Below are 20,882 nucleotides of genomic sequence, written 5' to 3'. Positions count from 1 at the left end.
GGCCTCGACCGATCCGGTATGAAATTCTCATTTGTGATCCGCATATTTGATTTGGCACATGTTTTACGCTGGATGCCCTTCCTAACGCAACCCTCCCCATTTACCCGGGCTTGGGACCGGCACTAAGAGTACACTGGCTTGTGCCCCCCTAATGGCTGGGTTGAAATATGTCGGACTTTATACTGTATTATATATGGACATGTTGTCTTTTAGGTCATTGATAAAACAATTACACAAAGCACATATTGCGCATCTGCTCTCATTCTGAAAACTGATTTTAATGTTAAGGAAAATTGGAAAACCTGTTTTCACTGGGTTAAGGTGCAATTGTCACTTTTATTTTTTTTTTAAAGTACAAATAACCAGTATAATATGCATAATCCCATTTAGCATAACAAAATAATAGTTTAAACATGACCAGCACAAAAAATCTTCGTAAAACGGCTCCTTCCAAACCAGAAGCCTTGATCTCAGGTCAACCGTCTAATAGGTTAACAAATTATTTAGTCATGCTGTTTACAAAAAGATGGATTATGGACCAAATGTGTCTCATTCTGCTGATCACGCATTGATCACTGATCCCTTCTTCATTAGGCAAACGTTTTGCATGTCAACGGGTTTCTAGTGGTGGGATTAGAATGTGGCAAAATAAATTGCAGATATGAAAAATAAACTTTTAAAACATATTTGCTTTATTTTTCTTTTCATTGTGTAAACCTTTATAGAAAAGTATTTCTCAGAATCTCTACAACTCGAGCCTGTGATAAAATCACAGCTGCAGTATTTTTTTAGGATCATACAAAACCTTGAATATTTGCGTTCTTCACCATGTATTGTAGCATTTCCTGACCTGTATATCTTAATAATTAAAGTGGCTTATGAGTTAAGTTTTTGCTTAAAATAGCTTTTTTCATCTACAAAGGTGTTTAATGTGATTATGTAAAGACTCAAAAAATGTTTGGTTTGGAAATGGGATTTCCTTAGGGTTGTTTAGGAACAATACAGAATTGTTTCTGACAAAGCAGGTGTGTCATCAATCACGCATTTCTATTCACACACGTGTCTTAACTCATCCACTCTAACTCCATGTATTGTACTGTATACTCATGACTGTAGGAAAGCTAAACTTAAAGGGAAAAGCACTTGTTAAACCACATTACTCTTCACTCCTCCCCTCCCAGGTGTTGCTTCACTATGGTAAACCTGAATTTCCTGTCCCAGTGACGACATCAGCATTTTAACTGTCTGACATTGTCAGTATTAGTGTGTTTGATAGTGTAGAGACAACCATGGAAGAGACCACAGAAGAGGACTTAGAATATCTGATTGAAGGCTTGGACTTTATCCCCGGACATTTTCACCTGCTTCTAAATCTAAACATTGAGCCAAGTGAGCCAAACACACATCGTCTCCGTGACACACAGATGAAGCAGGAGAACCTACGGGCTGAGCTTGAGGCTGAGACAGGTAGATTGCAGTATGCTATACGAAACATGCTTGGAATGCTTGCCTACCATCTTGATGAGTTGGAAGGTGCAGAGGAGGTTTTCCGTGGCATCTGCCAGGAAGATCCAGAAAACCTCAATGCCTGGGCCAACCTAGCTCATGTATATGAGCGGCTCAGACGGGATGGTGAGGAGAGTGAGTGTCTAGAACGTGTGAAAGCACTTATGGATCTGGAAAACAACAAGAGCCCAACTGAGAGCAGGATCAGGGCAGCAAGATGCCTGACAGAGCAGGCTTTCGCCCATCTCCATGATGTGGAGCTAGAGAAAGAGGAAGACCTGCAGGAAAGACTGACCACCGCACTTACCTTATATAACCGGGCTCTTCGTTATGGAGCTGAACTGGTAAGATGTTTGTGTTTTAGAAAAATAATAATTACATATAATATTTATTTATATATAACGTGTACAGCAATTCACACATTAACTATAAATTGATTTTTACAGTTACCACAAGAAGAGAAGTGGAGCTGGTATTTCAACATGGCAACAATTCACATAAAGTATGAAATTGTAAATTTTTTATGTAACCGTTTTTACCTCAAATGTTAAAAATAGTGTTTGCTTTGATTATAGACGAGTAAATAAGTTTCCTCAGACAAACACTACATTCTTAAATGTTTTTTTGTCTTTATAGATTCATTGGTATTGTTAATGATTCAAAGGATTTAGAGAATACCAAGCTTGTACACTTCAGTAAAGGTCTTACACTGCTAGCAGAGACTCTTAAATCAGACACGATACACCTCAAAGGTAAACATACATGTATTATTATTATGATCACCAACAATAGCTTTAGCATTTACTTTGGTTGTTTACTTTTGTTTCTTATTTGCCTTGGCTGCAGCTTATGTATGACTCAATAGCTTATTATATATATACAGTGAGGAAAATAAGTATTTGAACACCCTGCTATTTTGCAAGTTCTCCCACTTAGAAATCATGGAGGGGTCTGAAATTGTCATTGTAGGTGCATGTCCACTGTGAGAGACATAATCTAAAAAAAAAAATCCAGAAATCACAATGTATTTTTTTTTAACTATTTATTTGTATGATACAGCTGCAAATAAGTATTTGAACACCTGAGAAAGTCAATGTTAATATTTGGTACAGTAGCCTTTGTTTGCAATTACAGAGGTCAAACGTTTCCTGTAGTTTTTCACCAGGTTTGCACACACTGCAGGAGGGATTTTGGCCCACTCCTCCACACAGATCTTCTCTAGATCAGTCAGGTTTCTGGCCTGTTGCTGAGAAACACGGAGTTTGAGCTTCCTCCAAAGATTCTATATTGGGTTTAGGTCTGGAGACTGGCTAGGCCACGCCAGAACCTTGATATGCTTCTTACAGAGCCACTCCTTGGTTATCCTGGCTGTGTGCTTCGGATCATTGTTATGTTGGAAGACCCAGCCTCGACCCATCTTCAATGCTCTAACTGAGGGAAGGCGGTTGTTCCCCCAAAATCTCCCAATACATGGCCCCGGTCATCCTCTCCTTAATACAGTGCAGTCGCCCTGTCCCATGTGCAGAAAAACACCCCCAAAACATGATGCTACCACCCCCATGCTTCACAGTAGGGATGGTGTTCTTGGGATGGTACTCATCATTCTTCTTCCTCCAAACACGTTTAGTGGAATTATGACCCAAAAGTTCTATTTTGGTCTCATCTGACCACATGACTTTCTCCCATGACTCCTCTGGATCATCCAAATGGTCATCGGCAAACTTAAGACATGCCTGGACATGTGCTGGTTTAAGCAGGGGAACCTTCCGTGCCATGCATGATTTCAAACCATGACGTCCTAGTGTATTACCAACAGTAACCTTGGAAACGGTAGTCCCAGCTCTTTTCAGGTCATTGACCAGCTCCTCCCGTGTAGTTCTGGGCTGATTCTCACCTTCCTTAGGATCATTGAGACCCCACGAGGTGAGATCTTGCATGGAGCCCCAGTCCGGGGGGGGATTGACAGCCATGTTTAACTTCTTCCATTTTCTAATGATTGCTCCAGCAGTGGACCTTTTTTCACCAAGCTGCTTGGCAATTTCCCCGTAGCCCTTTCCAGCCTTGTGGAGGTGTACAATTTTGTCTCTAGTGTCTTTGGACAGCTCTTTGGTCTTGGCCATGTTAGTAGTTGGATTCTTACTGATTGTATGGGGTGGACAGGTGTCTTTATGCAGCTAACGACCTCAAACAGGTGCATCTAATTTAGGATAATAAATGTAGTGGAGGTGGACATTTTAAAGGCAGACTAACAGGTCTTTGAGGGTCAGAATTCTAGCTGATAGACAGGTGTTCAAATACTTATTTGCAGCTGTATCATACAAATAAATAGTTTAAAAATCATATATTGTGATTTCTGGAATTTTTATTTTTTAGATTATGTCTCTCACAGTGGACATGCACCTACAATGACAATTTCAGACCCCTACATGATTTCTAAGTGGGAGAACTTGCAAAATAGCAGGGTGTTCAAATACTTATTTTCCTCACTGTATATATATATATATATATATATATATATATATATATATATATATATATATATATATATATATATATATATATATATATATATATATATATATATATATATATATATATATATATATATACAGTGACGAAAATAAGTATTTGAACACCCTGCTATTTTGCAAGTTCTCCCACTTAAAAATCATGGAGGGGTCTGAAATTGTCATCGTAGGTGCATGTCAACTGTGAGAGACATAATCTAAAAAAAAAATCCAGAAATCACAATGTATGATATTTTTACTATTTATTTGTATGATACAGCTGCAAATAAGTATTTGAACACCTGAGAAAGTCAATGTTAATATTTGTTTGTTTGCAATTACAGAGGTCAAACGTTTCCTGTAGTTTTTCACCAGGTTTGCACACACTGCAGGGGGGATTTTGGCCTACTCCTCCACACAGATCTTCTCTAGATCAGTCAGGTTTCTGGCCTGTCGCTGAGAAACACGGAGTTTGAGCTCCCTCCAAAGATTCTCTATTGGGTTTAGGTCTGGAGACTGGCTAGGCCACACCAGAACCTAGATATGCTTCTTACAGAGCCACTCCTTGGTTATCCTGGCTGTGTGCTTCGGGTCATTGTCATGTTGGAAGACCCAGCCTCAACCCATCTTCAATGCTCTAACTGAGGGAAGGAGGTTGTTCCCCAAAATCTCGCAATACATGGCCCCAGTCATCCTCTCCTCAATACAGTGCAGTCGCCCTGTCCCATGTGCGGAAAAACACCCCCAAAGCATGATGCTACCACCCCCATGCTTCACAGTAGGGATGGTGTTCTTGGGATGGTACTCATCAGTCTTCTTCCTTCAAACACGTTTAGTGGAATTATGACCCAAAAGTTCTATTTTGGTCTCATCTGACCATATGACTTTCTCCCATGACTTCTCTGGATCATCCAAATGGTCATTAGCAAACTTAAGACGTGCCTGGACATGTGCTGGTTTTAACAGGGGAACCTTCCGTGCCATGCATTATTTCAAACCATGACGTCTTAGTGTATTACCAACAGTAACCTTGGAAACGGTGGTCCCAGCTCTTTTCAGGTCATTGACCAGCTCCTCCCGTGTAGTTCTGGGCTGATTTCTCACCTTTCTAAGGATCATTGAGACCCCACGAGGTGAGATCTTGCATGGAGCCCCAGTCCAAAAGAGATTGACAGTCATGTTTAGCTTCTTCCATTTTCTAATGATTGCTTCAACAGTGGACCTTTTTTCACCAAGCTGCTTGGCAATTTCCCCGTAGCCCTTTCCATCCTTGTGGAGGTGTACAATTTTGTCTCTAGTGTCTTTGGACAGCTCTTTGGTCTTGGCCATGTAAGTAGTTGGATTCTTACTGATTGTATGGGGTGGACAGGTGTCTTTATGCAGCTAACGACCTCAAACAGGTGCATCTAATTTAGGATAATAAATGTAGTGGAGGTGGACATTTTAAAGGCAGACTAACAGGTCTTTGAGGGTCAGAATTCTAGCTGATAGACAGGTGTTCAAATACTTATTTGCAGCTGTATCATACAAATAAATAGTTTAAAAATCATATATTGTGATTTCTGGATATATTTTTTTAGATTATGTCTCTCACAGTGGACATGCACCTATGATGACAATTTCAGACCCCTCCATGATTTCTAAGTGGGAGAACTTGCAAAATAGCAGGGTGTTCAAATACTTATTTTCCTCACTGTATATATATATATATATATATATACATATTTATCAGGAATTTTATATATATATATATATATATATATATATATATATATATATATATATATATATATATATATATATATATATATATATATATATATATATATAAAGGCCTTTTAAAAGTCAGGGTGAATTATGTGGGAGGTTGACGTGCTCTTATTAAGAGCCTATGTGTCCCAGACCTGCCGATCTACTTCTAATTACATGATTGCCTCTTCTCCATACCTCATCTTAATGCTGACTCAACTGTCTCTGTTTTTAGCACTTGCCTGGTGTTATATTGGTCTCATGCTTGAGAGGAAAGATGAGTTCTCCACTGTCCCAATGTCAATTCATGACTGTGGCCTGTCTGGATCTGAGCCACTGTCATGCTATGGATCGGTACTGTATTTTAATCCAAATGTATCAGAAGCTATGCAATCCATGTACCTCTGTAGATAGTTGTTGATGAGCTGAGTAACAGAATTTAAGCTAACCTCCTGGTATAAGTGATGCATAGATTTTGTCCTAGCTTTAAAGGGTTGTATGATATGTTTGACACATACACAATTTCTTACAATATGACCCACTAGACAGGAAATTGGGCACAGACTTTTATTTCAGCTCCAAAAAAGGACCGCTGTTTTAGCAAATAAAAGAAGTGACATTTAAATTTGCTACACTTGTTTTGTATTTTGTCTTTGCATTAAAGGAATTATTTAGTGTTTCTATTTACATAAGCCTAGTTGTACTGTAGAAAAGGTGTGATTAATACTATACTGAAGTACTGTTACAATAGTGTAGATCTGAGAGTAGTTGTAAATTTGTACAATTTTAAACACACTAAAAAGAACAAGAACTTGGGATGAAACAGAGAAATGGCTTTTCAAAATAATAATTTTGCACCCTGGACCATTTCAAATATACAAATAAAAAGACTACCAAAAATTTCAGTTACCTCTGTTTCTGAATGTTTTAGAACTGAATGAATATACAGGTATAACTATACATTTTATAGAAAAGAAAATGCCTGGTATGTTATTTATTTATCAGGAATTCCTAATCCAAATTTTTTATATTTAAGAAAATACTTTCTTTGGTTGTGTTTACAGGGAATTAAACTGGCCACAGATGATGCAATCACACTGAATCGGTTAGCCAATGTGTTTTTCCTGTCGGGCAAAAATGAGATGTCGATGGGCATCTGTAACATGGCCCTGAATGTGCTGCCTGATGCAGAGCTAAACTGGAAAGCATATTGCAATCGAGCTAAGGTGTGTATATCTTTCAAATACCACAAAGTATATTGACATACAGTCCCAGGTTTGCTTGTTTTTTTCATGCTATCCTGAAGATATTTGAGATCAAAGTTGCTAAAGAAAAATGTATGCAAGTGGGTCACTAGATTGATTCAGTTATTGCAAGTAAAAGATAAAAAGATATGTAACCAAATATTAAGAGTTATTTACTTTGTCTATCTGTTCACAAAACTTCTGCTCACCAAAATATTTTCTGCTTTTTCATTCCAATACTGAATATAATCCATTATTGTGCAGTTAAGGCATTAAAGAGCTCAAGACCTAAAGTTTATTTTTATATTTATGCGATAAAGAAATAATATCAATTACTCCTTTATTATGAATCAACCTATTGAATGTTTATTAAATTTCTTTAAATTCTAAACATTCTGCATGTCTACGTAATCAGTACAAATTTGAGTAACAGCTGTTTTCCTTTCCTTCCTCAGCTTAAACTCACAAACTATGTTAGGGTCTTAGACCAGGCCAAGCAGGGACTAAGTGGGATTCCTGATCGTCAGGACCTGAAAGAGGCTCGAGCTGATCTTGAGCGGGTGCTGAGTGTTCGGCAGTGTCTCAGGACCTACTTACAGATGGGACAGGTGAGACAAGATGCCAAACATAGCTGAAAAGTGCTGGCCTACTTAACTGCATTGCTACAGAAATAATATTACCATGTTAAATTAATTCAAATACCAGTCAATATTCTTTGATTATACAAGAGTCATGACACATTTTTGCATCATAATTGGGTATCTAGACGAGGAGATGTTTCTATTTTAAATTTGGTTTTTGTTAAGGTTTCTTCCTCAAGCCATCTAAAGGAGTTTTTCCTTATCACTGTTGCCTTTGGCTTGTTCTTTAGGTATCTCAATTTAACCCTCATATACATATGGATTTTTGTTAAGCTGCTTTGTGATCATGTTTACTGTCAAAAGTACTAAATAAATGTGATGGAATTAAGTCATACATTAAAAGAACAGCTAATAATTTTGTAAAAGTTTAACTAAACTATAAATTGTCACAAGTTTAAGTTCATCTGTAATACTAATGTACATTGTATTCGCAAGTGTATGTTGAATAATTGCATTCCGTCAAAGTACAAAGAGTTTTCATGTCACAGCTGTGACACCCACAAGGTAAAGCTCAGAGGCTGCTTTAAATGCAATTTACAGCTAATAAAAATGATAGTGAATGATTGTCTCGTAAATTCTCTTAATTCAATTGTGTGTAATTGAAATAAATAAGCTGTTCTGAATCCTGGTAGCACATTTGAAACCTATCCATTGAGGTTTACATTATTGAGTCTCTTCTTTCATAGGATATAACATCTTTTCTGGACTAGCTGGATTTTCAGAATTACATTTATTTTGGAAATGATTAAATCTGTTCACATCCAGCTTTATTAATGTGGCTCAAATATATAAAATACTAATTATTTAATCCAACACATCTTTCTTCTGTCAGGTATACTACTACATGGGAGTAGATGCTGTAAAGGAGAGTATAATGGTGGATGAGATGTCAGTGAATCAGGCTTTGGTCATCCTAGCGCATGCCTTAAAATGCCCACTGGGTTCAACTTTGCCAGAGCTACAGCTTCTGCGTGGCCGCTGTTTGATGCTCAAAGGAGAAGAGGAGAACGCCATCGACTGCTTCAAACAATCACTGGAACTGGAGCGACCTGGAACTAATGAACAGCAGGCGCTGCACTTCCTGCTGGAGGCTCTGTTGACCAGTTTTGCTAAAAGCACTGGGGACATCAGTCATCTTTTAACCCAGCTGGAGGAATGTGTAAAAGAGGCTGAAAAGAGACATGGCACTGAAACAGTCAGGGCAGAGCTTAGGTTGTTATGCAGGACATACACGAATGAAGTGGCAGAGCTTTCAAGGGAACTGGTGAAGAAGGGGAAGTTGGGAATGGTGAGGAGACTGTTGCAGAGCATACAGCCTTATGATAAACCACCTCTGTGCAGATCCCTGTCTGTGTGAAAGGATTACAACGATGACCTGTGATCATTGGGATTGAATTTTCTTTTATGTGAATGCTTTGTAAAGGGGATATTTTAAAACTTATTCAACAGATTGTTAAAAAAAGGACTGAAGGTAGCTTTAAATATTAAACATAATAAAAAGGAAAAACACATTCTGATAATACCATTCTGCCATTCTGATAATACACTTTTAACCACTGACCATTTATTTCTCATTTGTGAATTGTTCCACCTTCCTATATAAGAATGTTAACTTCAGACTAACAGTTATTTTTCTTTCAGTTTTACTATAAAAATAAATACAGTAATCCCCCGTTTGTCGCAGTGGCTACGTTCTGAAATCGCCCGCAATCAACGAAAAACCGCGATAAACGTACGCCACCCCAAAAACACTTTTATTTATACAGTACTGTACTGTATTAGTATTTTACTTCATTTTATAATAAATTATAAAAATATAAAATTTTATTATTTCAACATAAAACAATTCCCTATAAGCTTTTTGGTCTATAGTGAGAGACCGGGAAAATCAGCAAAACAAATTAGTTATGTGGCAAATGCAATGCACTTTTGTGGATGACTGTAAATAAATTGATAAGAGGCATGATCAGGTCATTTAACTGACCTTAAATTCAGGTACATTAAGCATAGTCATAGAAGAGGTTAGCAGGGCACTGTAAATAAATGTAATCATTTCACTCATTAGTTAAATTTATCCAGTACAATGCTGTACAATTACATTAATATGCTCATTCACTCTTGGGCCCTTGAGCAAGGCCCTTAACCCTCTATGCTCCGGGGGTCCCTTACGAGGGAAATATCAAGGTCCGTGACGTCGGAGTGACGTGGGGCCGCCTTCCCGTGGGCTCACCACCTGCAGGAGGGACCGTAAGGGACGGTGCTGTGAGGATTGGGCAGCAGTTGAAGGCGGGGGCCTGCTTAAACTGCTGCCCCCGCGACCCGAATTACGGATAAGCGGGAGAAAATGAATGAATGAATGAATGAATGCTCATTCACACATTACCTCTCTATAGTTACAACTCACAGATTTACTGATTTGTATGCACTGTTCAGCTTTACAAATTCTATACAGCCCAAACAAGATGCTTTGCATAATCTAAGTCTAATAATAGAACTTCAATTCCTAAGAAGTTAGGTTACTGTATAAAAAGAAATAAAATAAAACAGAACGCATTGATTTGCAAATCTCATAAACCCATATATTATATTTACAGTAGAGCAAAGGGGGGAATAAATCCTGCATTTGTGGCTGCAACACGTCTCAAAAAAACTTGGTACAAGGCAAAAAAGTCTAAAAAATAAAAGTAAGTGTTAACAAAACATTTGCAACTAATTGGGATAATTGAAAACAAGTCAGTAAGATGATTGGGTATAAATATTAGAGAGGCAGTGTTTCTAAGAAGTAAAGATGGGCAGAGCTTCACCAACCTGTGAAAGAAAGGTTCTACAAATTGTGGAACAATTTCAGAATAATCAACAACATAAAATTGCAAAACCAAATCATTAAAAGATTAAAGACTCTCGCTAAATCTCTGTGCACAAGGTACAGAGTCATGATTCTGTAATGGAAGTCATTGCATGGGTTAATGAACACCTTGAGAAATCATTGCCTATGAAAACAGTTTGCCATGTCATTCACAAATACAGGTGAATCTCTATTATGAAATAAAGAAGGCATGTGTGAACATGATCCAGAAACTCTGCCATGTTCTCTGGGCCAAAGCTCATTAAAAATATACTAAGGCAAAGTGAAAAACTGTTCCGTGGTCAGACTAATAGAAATGTTTTATTATTTTTGGATTCGAACTAAGAATAGAGGGACCATCTTGCTTGTATTTAGTTCAAAAAGCCACATCTCTTCTGGTATTGAAGTGCATTATTGTGCATGGAATGGGCAGCTTGCACAACATTGGCACATCATGAAGTAAAAATTACAAAAAATGACAACCGAAACTGTTGAGCAGCCATAATCCTGAATCCTCATTCCTCTCCCAAAACGGTGAAGAAAAAAAAGTGATCTCCTAAATATTGCAGCCATCAAATGCAAAATGACATTTTTCCCCCCTTAAATTGGTATATGGATTTATGAGCTTTGCAAATGTGGTTTTATTTACGTTTTGAACAAGTTTTTTGGAATAAGGCTTGAAAAAAATTGTTTTTATCAAACAACAGAAAGCCACAGAAGGTTCTTCAGTACAGAAGCGTTTCTTATTTGATTGTAACATGACAGGTTGCTTTTTCTCTTATATTAACTAAGTAAAAGAAAAGGAGAGGCTGGTGATGGAATAATTGTAAAACTTTTGTGATAACAAGAACCTGTCTTGTGTACATTCCTCAACATTACACGTGACAAATTAATAAAAGCATGACATGTCATACATACATGCATGGTATTAATGGCTGATAATTGGTTGTGTGGTAGAAAGACAGAACTTCATTCATGTCATTTTTCCAATGAGTTACAGGTAAATAATCTTTTTAAGACGTGTTTTGATACAACCAGACAAAAAAATACATAAATAAAAAATAAAAATAATTAAGTTAATCTTATAGCCCAAAGTTGATTATACTCCTATAGCAGCATGTTCTCTCTTGTTTAATTCTTCACCAGATAGCAGGCAAAAAAAATTATTTTGAAGGGGAATTTGTAAAGTGAATTGCAGGCTACAACTACACAGCAAAATGTTTCATTATCCTTAATTATGACTCTGAACTTCAAAAACTATTGCCTGTACATCTACAGGCTCCTAGAAATCTGCGTACCTTCCCTGGAGGCCTTATCTTTGGTCGAACACTGATATTCTGAAATACTTTATCAATAAAGAAATACTAATAAAAATAAAAATAAAAAGGCAGCCACTCTCACACTCTATAGCTTATATTAGATATAGTTTGTTTACATGATAGGCACATATTTTAGTCTGTTTGAGAACAAATATTGCTTTCCTTCATTCACAAAATAGAAGCTTTATCAAATTAAGAGTTGATCATAGAATAAATGTACAGCAAAATGGTAATGTGTGTGGAAAAGTGTTTATTTAAATAAACTGTTTCCATTGTGGTAGAATTTATTTTTACAAGGAGGCCACTTTCAGTACATTGGGCTTCATTTAGTCACTGTCCTTTATGAAGTTGTTTTCTTCCTTGTAGGTTTATGTGTAGTTAAATTATAGACATTTTAAAGTCATCTCATGCATTAACAGTCAATTCCCCAGTACATGAAACAAAACCACAATATAACAAGTGCCTTATCAATGGCCAATGCACTCAATGTCCTTTAACCATCTTTCATTTCAATCGATGGACCTTCTTTCCTGATAAAAACTGTCTACAGAATGATGACCCTTTTACCAATATGATGATGCTTGGAGAACCTTCCTTCACAAAGCACCTGAAAAAGGCATAAATGAATCCATCAGAATAGCACTTGCTAGAATAGGTTAATAATAATAATATTCAGCTTGACTGAGGTTTAAATAGGAAGATTACCCTGGATGCTTTAGGACATCTAGAAGAGATTTCTCCAGAGTCACTTCATAAAGGTGTCCCTTCTTGTGGTCTTCAAAAAACAGCTATAATAACAAGATAAATATAAAAAACAGGATCATTTTGTTTTATTTATGCTACACTAAATTATACATATTGATTTGGGGTGAATTGGAGTCTTTGACTGACCTGAAGATTTTGTGGCTGATATTTTTTGTCCGTGTCCCATGGAGGAAGGTCCTCTCCAAACATAACCGCTATATGATCTATAAAGCTAAACAACAAAAGACACTAATAATACACCAGAAAATGCAACTATTCACACACGTACAGCACCGTACAAATACAACATTTCTCTGTGATTTCAAGTTATTAAAGAATTACCTTTATCAATATTTATTTGTTAGATCATATGTATTGTAATAACCCATTTGTCAATAGCCTTAGATTGTCTAGATTGCCCAAGATACACTTTGTGAATGAGCTGTTACTGAAGAACGAGTAATGTATTAGAAGTAATTAATGCAATAACATCACATCAAATGTCACATACATAAATATTGTATAGTTTATAGAGTACAGTACAATAAATTGCTGTTTCGCTAATTCATTGACTGTAATACTAACTGTATATACTGTTCTGACAACAGTTCTGATGATATGCCCAAGCTTTCTTAAATATTATTAATGAGCTATTATCATATTAATGAAGTAATTTAATAGTTCTTTGTATGACTGATGAATACAGACCTGGAGTTTTCACAGAAAGCTGAGATGAAGTCAGTCTGTCTGTGCTCAGGGTAAAGGAACAGCACAGGCCAGTGGAGGGTGCCCTGATCATCCAAGTACACCTGTGCTCCTGTGGCTTCTTGTGAGCCTAGTCCATCCAGACTTAACTTTTCCATGGCTGCTGTAGATCCTTTGTCACCATCCTCATGCTCATTCTCAGAATCTCTGTGCTGGGTCGCCTCAGGCTTTAAAAGTTTAATCCCACGCTCCTACTCCAAACATCGTCTCAATCAGTTTCAGACGTAGGAAAGTGATTTGCGCTGAATGTACTCATATAAAAACAAGGCTTTACCTTAATAGCAGCCAGCAGTGCTCCTCTCTGGTTCTGCTGCTTTTTCTCTTTCGTTTTAGCCCTTCTGGCATCTCGTTCTGCTGCCCTCTATAATACATAAGCAAATATTTTACCAAGACGACCAAAATATGCAAAAGTGTAGTTATTATACTATTATAGATCATACAATTACTGATTGTGACAAAAAGGAATTAAACAAAAACAGAAAAGAAATAGTTTACACAGTCTAATATAGAGTGATCATTTTTATTTATTTATTTTAGTCCAGTTTTGGATCTGCCTACCTTCTGTTTGTCTGCAGTGGCTCTCAGTTCCTGCAGTTTCTTATCGGTAGGCTGAACCCTGAGGCCTTCATCACACCACAGCAGTGCATCTGCATAATTATGCAGCTCCATACAGCACTGGGCTCCTATATATGCACACATAATGCTTAGAGATGAGACTATTGTTATTTTATTACCAGTAATTTAAGAAGCAACTGATATTTATTATTATTCATTCATTCATCCTTCATTCATTCATACATTTATTTTTTACAAACCTCTAATAATATTTATTCGAGCTGTACATTATTGTTACATATCGTTCTTGCTATTTACCTCTGTTGATGGCTTTCAAGTGCCCTGGTTTTAGTTTCCTTGCAGCTGTTGCGTCGTTCAAAGACGATCGCATATTTCCTTTGGAAGGTGAACAAAATTAAAATCCAATTGTGGTATAAATGCATTGCATAAACAAAAGGCTATTCCTGCTGCATACTGGGTAGTAACTCTCTAAACAGCTTTTCTAAATAGCTTTTCCTTTCCAGCTCATTAAAGTGTTTAACTTTGCAATTTAAAAGTCAAGGCAGACAAACAAAATCAATATACAGACAAGTGACAAAGATAAATTGATGCTGTGGTCTCTGGGGACACATTACTGTAAAACAATTAAAAGTTCAGTTCAATTTAAAGATGAACCACTTCTTTCCTGATATAAGTGGTCCTATTCGGGTTGATCCCACCCCTGTCCACAGAGTGCAAGAACTCATTGAATGATTTATTGTGGATACAAATGATAAAAATCTTATGACATATTTTACAGTCACCAGATCCTAATTTAATTGAACAAAAAAATTAAACACCGTCCATCACCACAATCAAAACTTCAAATCAAACAAAATTTTTTTTTTTAGTTTTTTTAGACTGACAGAGCATCGAAAAAACTTGGACTCATGTAAAAGTACACTGAAGCTGTTCTTGTGGACTGTAATGTATCAGTACTTTGTTCAGTCTTCTTATTTAGGTCTTTCCTTTACTCAAACCTGTTCTGTAGCTTACTGTGAGTTACTGATTGGAAGATCGAGGTTGAAGCCCTGGTATTGCCAGGCTGCCCTTGAGCAAGTCCCCTAACACTTAGTGCTAAAGGGGTGCTGTATCAGGCACCAGCTTCCTAACATCACTGGGATATGTGAAGGATTAATTTCAGTCTGCAGTAATGTACATGTCAAATATAAAGCACCTTTCTTGTTTTTTCTTTATTCCAGTACTGTACCACACAAAGACCACATTGAGTGTTCACATTAAGTGAAATATCCTTACCTAGATGGAAATGAGCTGCAGCACGATTTGTATAAAGGATAGCATTTAGGTCTGAGTCAGCAGAGTTTTTTTTCAGGCCAGCTGTGTAGGACACTATAGCTTTCTGATATTTCTTTTCCTTAAAGTACTCGTTGCCTTCATCCTTTAGGCTCTTTGCCTGCTCTGTAGGGGAGGAAGCAGAGGTAGGATTAGAAAACTGAAGTACTTAACAATGCATTTAAAACACTTCCAACAGCCTGAGGAGCAGTATACAGGTGAGAACCTCCTAAGTAATATTTGCTGTAATACAAGAAATCCAGGTGTTTATTTGTCACATACATATTACATACATGTGATATATGGGCAGAGTCTGACGTGACCCAGCAACTCCTACCTGGGGAGAATCAAACCTCAGGATGTATAAACAAAAACCTGCATAATGTGTGTTATTCTTAAGTGTAGAAACATGGGAGGGAATTATGGACCAGGTCCACGCCTGGTTCTACAATCAGGACTATATAATACCTTCAGGTGGTCGTTCATCATCATGTATAATGGACTGGAGACAGGCGAGATCAGGGTGTTTAACGGGGTCGATGTCCTCGGGAGCAGACTTCATAAACATTGGCACTTTATCAAACTCCTGGGATGAAACATCACAGGTTTAATCACTGTAGATACAAGCGCTGCTATACTAAATCAGATAATATCTTACAGCTCAATCCGTCTCAACACTTATGCAAGAAATTTATATTAATAGCAGACCTATTAGACTCTACAAATCAGCAAAGCAGCAGTTACAGACAAACTTACCTCCTCCCAGTTGCTTTCACTAAACGCATTTTGGTATTTAACCTTCTTGAATTTCTCCATAAACTCGTCCATGCCGTCATCGCTTTCTTCTTCGCGGGTTTGTGAAGCCATTGTTTTTGTCTGCTGTAGTAAATTTTTTGAAGAAGACCCTTACACCATTACAGATAACAACAGAGGAATCCTGCAACCCTACACAGTTAGTAAACACATGTGCGTTCCGCTACTTCCGGGAGTTGACGTCACCTCAAACGTCAATTTAAAACGGGGCGCAAGTAAATTTAAAAATCTGATAGTGATGTGTGGCGCCACCGTGTGGTCCGGAGTACATTAAATCGCACTCTGTGGTAGATAAAAATTTTAATCCACTGAGCCGAACAATACAGATTTATTTTATAGATAGTACATTTTGTTAAATATTTTTTGCAAGCTGTGGAGCGTTCTGTTCCTGAATTTTATATAGAGTCAAAACATTAGATTAGTGGAATTTGGTGCTTTCTTATATTTACGAAAAAAAAAAAAAAAAAAAAAAAAATCAATAACTTCTACTACCACTGAGAAACTTTGGAGACCACTGTTGGTCTCTGGACTATTCTAGGGAGCATTTAATATGAGGCACACAGGACTTTCTTACAAATTAAAATATTTCATTGTACACCAGAGAGCGGTACACAACAAGCTCTGAAAATGTACCTCTTGATTTTTCAGTCAAGTTGGTTTTATAGTAGGCAATGGTGATACAACAAGAACCACTGTATGGTCATGTAATCTTTTTAAAATGTCAAATACTTATTTGAGTTATCCTTACTCAATAAAGACTGCCTAGCTAAAATTTTTTAAATCTAATACTCACAAGAAACATAAATAGGAATATAGAGTGTTATATTCTATGCGGGAAATAATATACTGACAGATTCATTGCACAAAACTGTAACCCAGAGAAAAAAAACAAAACAACATGTTAATGAAAGACAAGACGAACCGAGAAATATTTTCGAATGCATCTTATCTTGTACTTCTTGTAACTATTTGACCTTTGTAATGATTAAACAATTCAGATTAAGTCAAAAACAGATATATGCAAAATGCACATTGCCTGAAGGTGTTCTCTGAGCACCAACTTTGAATATAATGTGGGACAAGGGAAAAAAAGATTTAAATAAAAAAATATAAACACAAATGCTAGAAGCAGAAGTATAAACAGATCAGCTTTATTAAAAGCAGGTCATTATCAGTGATAGTGGGAAGCACTTTAGTTATACCCGATACATACTGCCATGATATCAATAGCAAAAACCTCTTAATATTAAATTATCCCTCAGGTAACAGATAATGGGGATTTACGCACCCCAAAGTAGTTCAGATATAATGGATCAGAATTTTACAACTCCAGTCCAGGTGGCCCACTTCCCTGCAGAGCTTGAGATTTTCTTAACACAGCGTGGAAAGCATGAAACTACGTGTTAGATTGTCTCGACTCCAGTCAATAATTGCATCAAGGCGTCTTTACTGAGGAACACAGTCTCCCCACTACTCTGACACACCACCTCAAATACAGGCTGCTCATCCATGGCCTTATGCCCAACCACCACCACATAGGGGTAACCCAGCATGTTAGCGTCTTTTAGACGCTTGCCAATGGTCAAGTGGGTTCTGTCATCCAATACGACCTCTCCTTTTAGATTTGGTAAACTGTTTCCTAAGCTGTGGGCAAGCTCTTCTGCTAGGTGGATTGCTTCACCAGCTTTGCTGCCCTTTTTAGGGGGCAGAATGCACAATTGATAAGGTGCAAGTAGCCCTGGCCAGCGAATAAACTCCTCAGACGAGAGCACCTCGATGGATGCAGCAAGGATGCGATTAACACCAAGACCATAACAGCCCATCTCTGTCACTGAAGGCTTGTTCTGAGCATTAACAAATGTTGCATTAAACACTTTGGAATATTTTGTTCCAAGATAAAAGGTATGTCCCAGTTCAATGCCTTTGGACTCAGTGAGATGAGTTGTCTGGCACTGAGGACAGTCAGTTTGGCCTGGATCTAATGTTTCAACATTAGCAGAAAAGCCACAATTCCCACACATAAGCAGATGATCTTCTCCTATATCAGCTGGCAGATGAAACTCATGTGAGAGTGTCCCCCCGATATTGCCAGTGGCAGCCTGCACCTGTACCCACCGCAACCCGAGCCGGTTAAACAGACGAGAGTAGGCATGGCACACGGAGTGGTAGGTGTGGAGGGCAGCTTCCTCGCTGATATCAAATGAGTACATGTCTTTCATGTAGAACTCTCGGCCTCGGAGCAATCCAAACTTCGGCTTCTGCTCATCACGAAATTTGCGCGTAACCTGCAAAAATCAAAACTATAAATGAAGACTATAAGGTACACCATAAAGGATTTAACAAAGAAACTCCAATCTGTAACCCATACCTGGTAAAGCAGCAGTGGCAGCTGCCTATAAGACAACGTGCTCTGAGATGCCAGCAGATCTGTGACTGCCTCCTCATGTGTTGGGCCGAGACAGTATTCGGCGTTGTGTCGATCCCGCAGCCTGAACATCTCCTTTCCCATGAGCTCCCAGCGCCCACTCTGCTTCCAAAGCTCCGCTCCACACAGAGTCGGCATGTCGACTTTCTGCCCACCAATAGCCTGCATTTCCTCATCAATTAGCCTCACCAGCTTCTCCATGGAGCGCAGGGCAGCAGGAAGGTAGTAGAAGCAGCCTGGATTAGAGCTGTGAATGAGACCTGCTTGCAGCATCAACCTCTGGCTGCGGCAGGTCATGTCCCCCATATCCTGTCCTTCACGGAGATTTGAAGGCTGAAAAAGCCGTGATACCAGAGGTGTCATAGGAACTGGTTTGGAGGAAAAACTAGTTGAGCACTGTGAAGCTTGTGGATGATAGTGATGACTCCTTCTGCATGCTTTGCTCAGTAATCTGGGCAGCAGGGCACATGATTTGTGGCGACAAAGGAGCATCAGCAACTCCATTGAGAAGGCTTCTGTTTTTAGAAGAGAAAGCAGATCAGATCATTTTAAGAGCTATTGGCTTTTAATTATTTGCATCTGACATTCATGTGTAAATTTATGTTAAATGTGACTTAATCCCTAAATAAGTCACTTTTCTGAATCTCTCCTCTCTACATAACCAATGTCTTTCTCATCTGTAGGTTGAACTTCTGCAATCAATTACAGAAACTTCTAATGGAAAAACAACTGAACTGAAGATACTCCAAGAGAGCAATGAGTGATGTCAGATAATGAACAAAAACCAAACAAAACAGTCAATTTCATTTATCGTTTATTTCTGGTCAATCAAAAAATAAATAAATACAATAATTATAATAATTTTAATTTTTTTAACAAAGGGCAGTTTCTATCTATCTATCTATCTATCTATCTATCTATCTATCTATCTATCTATCTATCTATCTATCTATCTATCTATCTATCTATCTATCTATCAGATTCTGCTTTATGTATAATTGACTTTTCTGCATTAAAACAGCTGCTGTTTTAATACAGCTGTTAAACACTGCCCTGTGATCACTCCATGACTTTTATTGACAAGATGCACACACACAACTTCCCTTCGACACACTGCACTGTTTGCCTTTACACTTCTACTCCTGTCATACTGATATGATTGCTAATCCTTCTCTCCTGTGTCTGACTCCGTGGCGCTCAGGGTTTCTTCCTGATGTCATCTCAGAATGTCTTCCTATGCCACTGTATACACTGGATTTGATACACCGGATCATCCATCTCCATACCACTCTGTCCTCTACATCTGCCTTTTTCACACCAACTACCCCTTACCACATCCCTAATCATCCTCCTTGGCCTTCCTCTTTTCCTCCTTCCTGGTGGCTCCATCCTCAGCATTCTCCTACTGATATACCCCATGTCCCTCCTCTGCACATGTCCAAACCATCTCAATCTCGCCTCCCTCACCTTGTCTCCAAAACGTCCTACATGCTCTGTCCCTCTAATAAACTCATTTCTAATCTTGTCCATCCTCGTCACTCCCAACGAAAACCTCAACATCTTCAGCTCTGCTACCTCCAGCTCCACCTCCTGTCTTTTACTCAATGCCACTGTCTCTAAACCATACACCATCGCAGGTCTCACCACAGTCCTATAAACTTTCCCTTTCACTCTTGCAGATACCCTTCTATCACAAATCACTCCTGCCACTCTTCTCCACCCACTCCACCCTGCCTGCACTCTTTTCTTCACTTCTCTAACACACTCTCCATTACTTTGCACTGTTGACCCCAGGTACTTGAACTCCTCCACCTTCTCCACCTCTTCTCCCTGCAACATACTCTGGATTTGATCATTAAGGACCAAAACTAGCATGAGTATTTCTATGAAGTTGCACTGTGATACTGTTTATATTATACAGTCCCAGGCCAGTAAACAAGCAGGCAGTTATTAATGACAGTGACATGCCCTATACACCACACAGCTGAAAGCCTGATACTAACCACTCCGAAAATTATTTTAACTAACACTGATAAAACACTACAGTTAAATAACTTACCGTGTATAATAACAACAATAATAATAAAACAGTTTTAGGTCCTAATTAAATGCACCGTATTAAATAATTGTCCTTCATGATCAGTAAAATATGCACAGATCTGAACTGAGACCCCAAAAACATGACAGTATGAACGGCACGTTTCAAAGTCAGGCTGTAATCCAAATCTCTCACTTTTGCCTTCACAAGTGCACTACATAGGGTATGAACGGGAAGCTTTTACACCCTATGTAGTGCCTTTGTGTCTGATAGGCGGCTGTTTTGTACGCGAAACAAGCGCTTCTTCTTCTTCTTCTTCTTCTTCATTGGCGCAATATGTTGTTCGATATAACTGCTGCCATCTGGCGGATACGTGGCGGAACTGACGTATGTTATGAG

The 20,882-nt window shown here is 38.1% G+C and overlaps 3 protein-coding genes across 4 annotated transcripts; 1 reads left to right on the top strand and 2 right to left on the bottom strand.

Moving 5' to 3' along the window:
* The first annotated feature begins 1,219 nt into the window (after window positions 1-1,219).
* Window positions 1,220-9,158, top strand: ttc22 (tetratricopeptide repeat domain 22). The gene is made up of 7 exons (XM_083561287.1): window positions 1,220-1,850; window positions 1,953-2,008; window positions 2,143-2,258; window positions 5,998-6,116; window positions 6,827-6,988; window positions 7,462-7,614; window positions 8,480-9,158. Exons 1-7 carry the CDS (start codon window positions 1,290-1,292, stop codon window positions 9,002-9,004), a joined length of 1,692 nt encoding a protein of 563 aa, XP_083417413.1. The 5' UTR covers window positions 1,220-1,289; the 3' UTR covers window positions 9,005-9,158.
* Window positions 9,159-12,041: 2,883 nt separating this feature from the next.
* On the bottom strand, window positions 12,042-16,220 carry ttc4 (tetratricopeptide repeat domain 4). Its single transcript, XM_083567622.1, has 10 exons — window positions 15,964-16,220; window positions 15,676-15,793; window positions 15,172-15,333; window positions 14,194-14,271; window positions 13,879-14,003; window positions 13,595-13,681; window positions 13,264-13,511; window positions 12,703-12,787; window positions 12,517-12,599; window positions 12,042-12,418 (listed from the first exon to the last, which is right to left on the bottom strand). Exons 1-10 carry the CDS (start codon window positions 16,072-16,074, stop codon window positions 12,316-12,318), a joined length of 1,200 nt encoding a protein of 399 aa, XP_083423748.1. The 5' UTR covers window positions 16,075-16,220; the 3' UTR covers window positions 12,042-12,315.
* A 935-nt stretch (window positions 16,221-17,155) lies between these two features.
* pars2 (prolyl-tRNA synthetase 2, mitochondrial) lies at window positions 17,156-20,802 on the bottom strand. 2 transcript variants are annotated; one of them, XM_083567402.1, is made up of 3 exons: window positions 20,505-20,802; window positions 18,389-18,960; window positions 17,156-18,305 (listed from the first exon to the last, which is right to left on the bottom strand). In XM_083567402.1, the coding sequence occupies exons 2-3, from the start codon at window positions 18,947-18,949 to the stop codon at window positions 17,424-17,426; spliced, it is 1,443 nt and encodes a 480-aa protein (XP_083423528.1). In that variant the 5' UTR covers window positions 18,950-18,960; window positions 20,505-20,802; the 3' UTR covers window positions 17,156-17,423. The 2 variants fall into 2 exon arrangements, with proteins under 2 accessions (XP_083423528.1, XP_083423529.1); XM_083567403.1 differs by having other exon boundaries at window positions 20,617-20,802.
* Window positions 20,803-20,882: the final 80 nt, after the last annotated feature.

This window comes from Silurus aristotelis, assembly GCF_946808225.1.
Source record: "Silurus aristotelis genome assembly, chromosome: 2".
Classification (NCBI taxonomy): domain Eukaryota; kingdom Metazoa; phylum Chordata; class Actinopteri; order Siluriformes; family Siluridae; genus Silurus; species Silurus aristotelis.
This window is presented reverse-complemented; position numbering and strand designations above follow the sequence as displayed.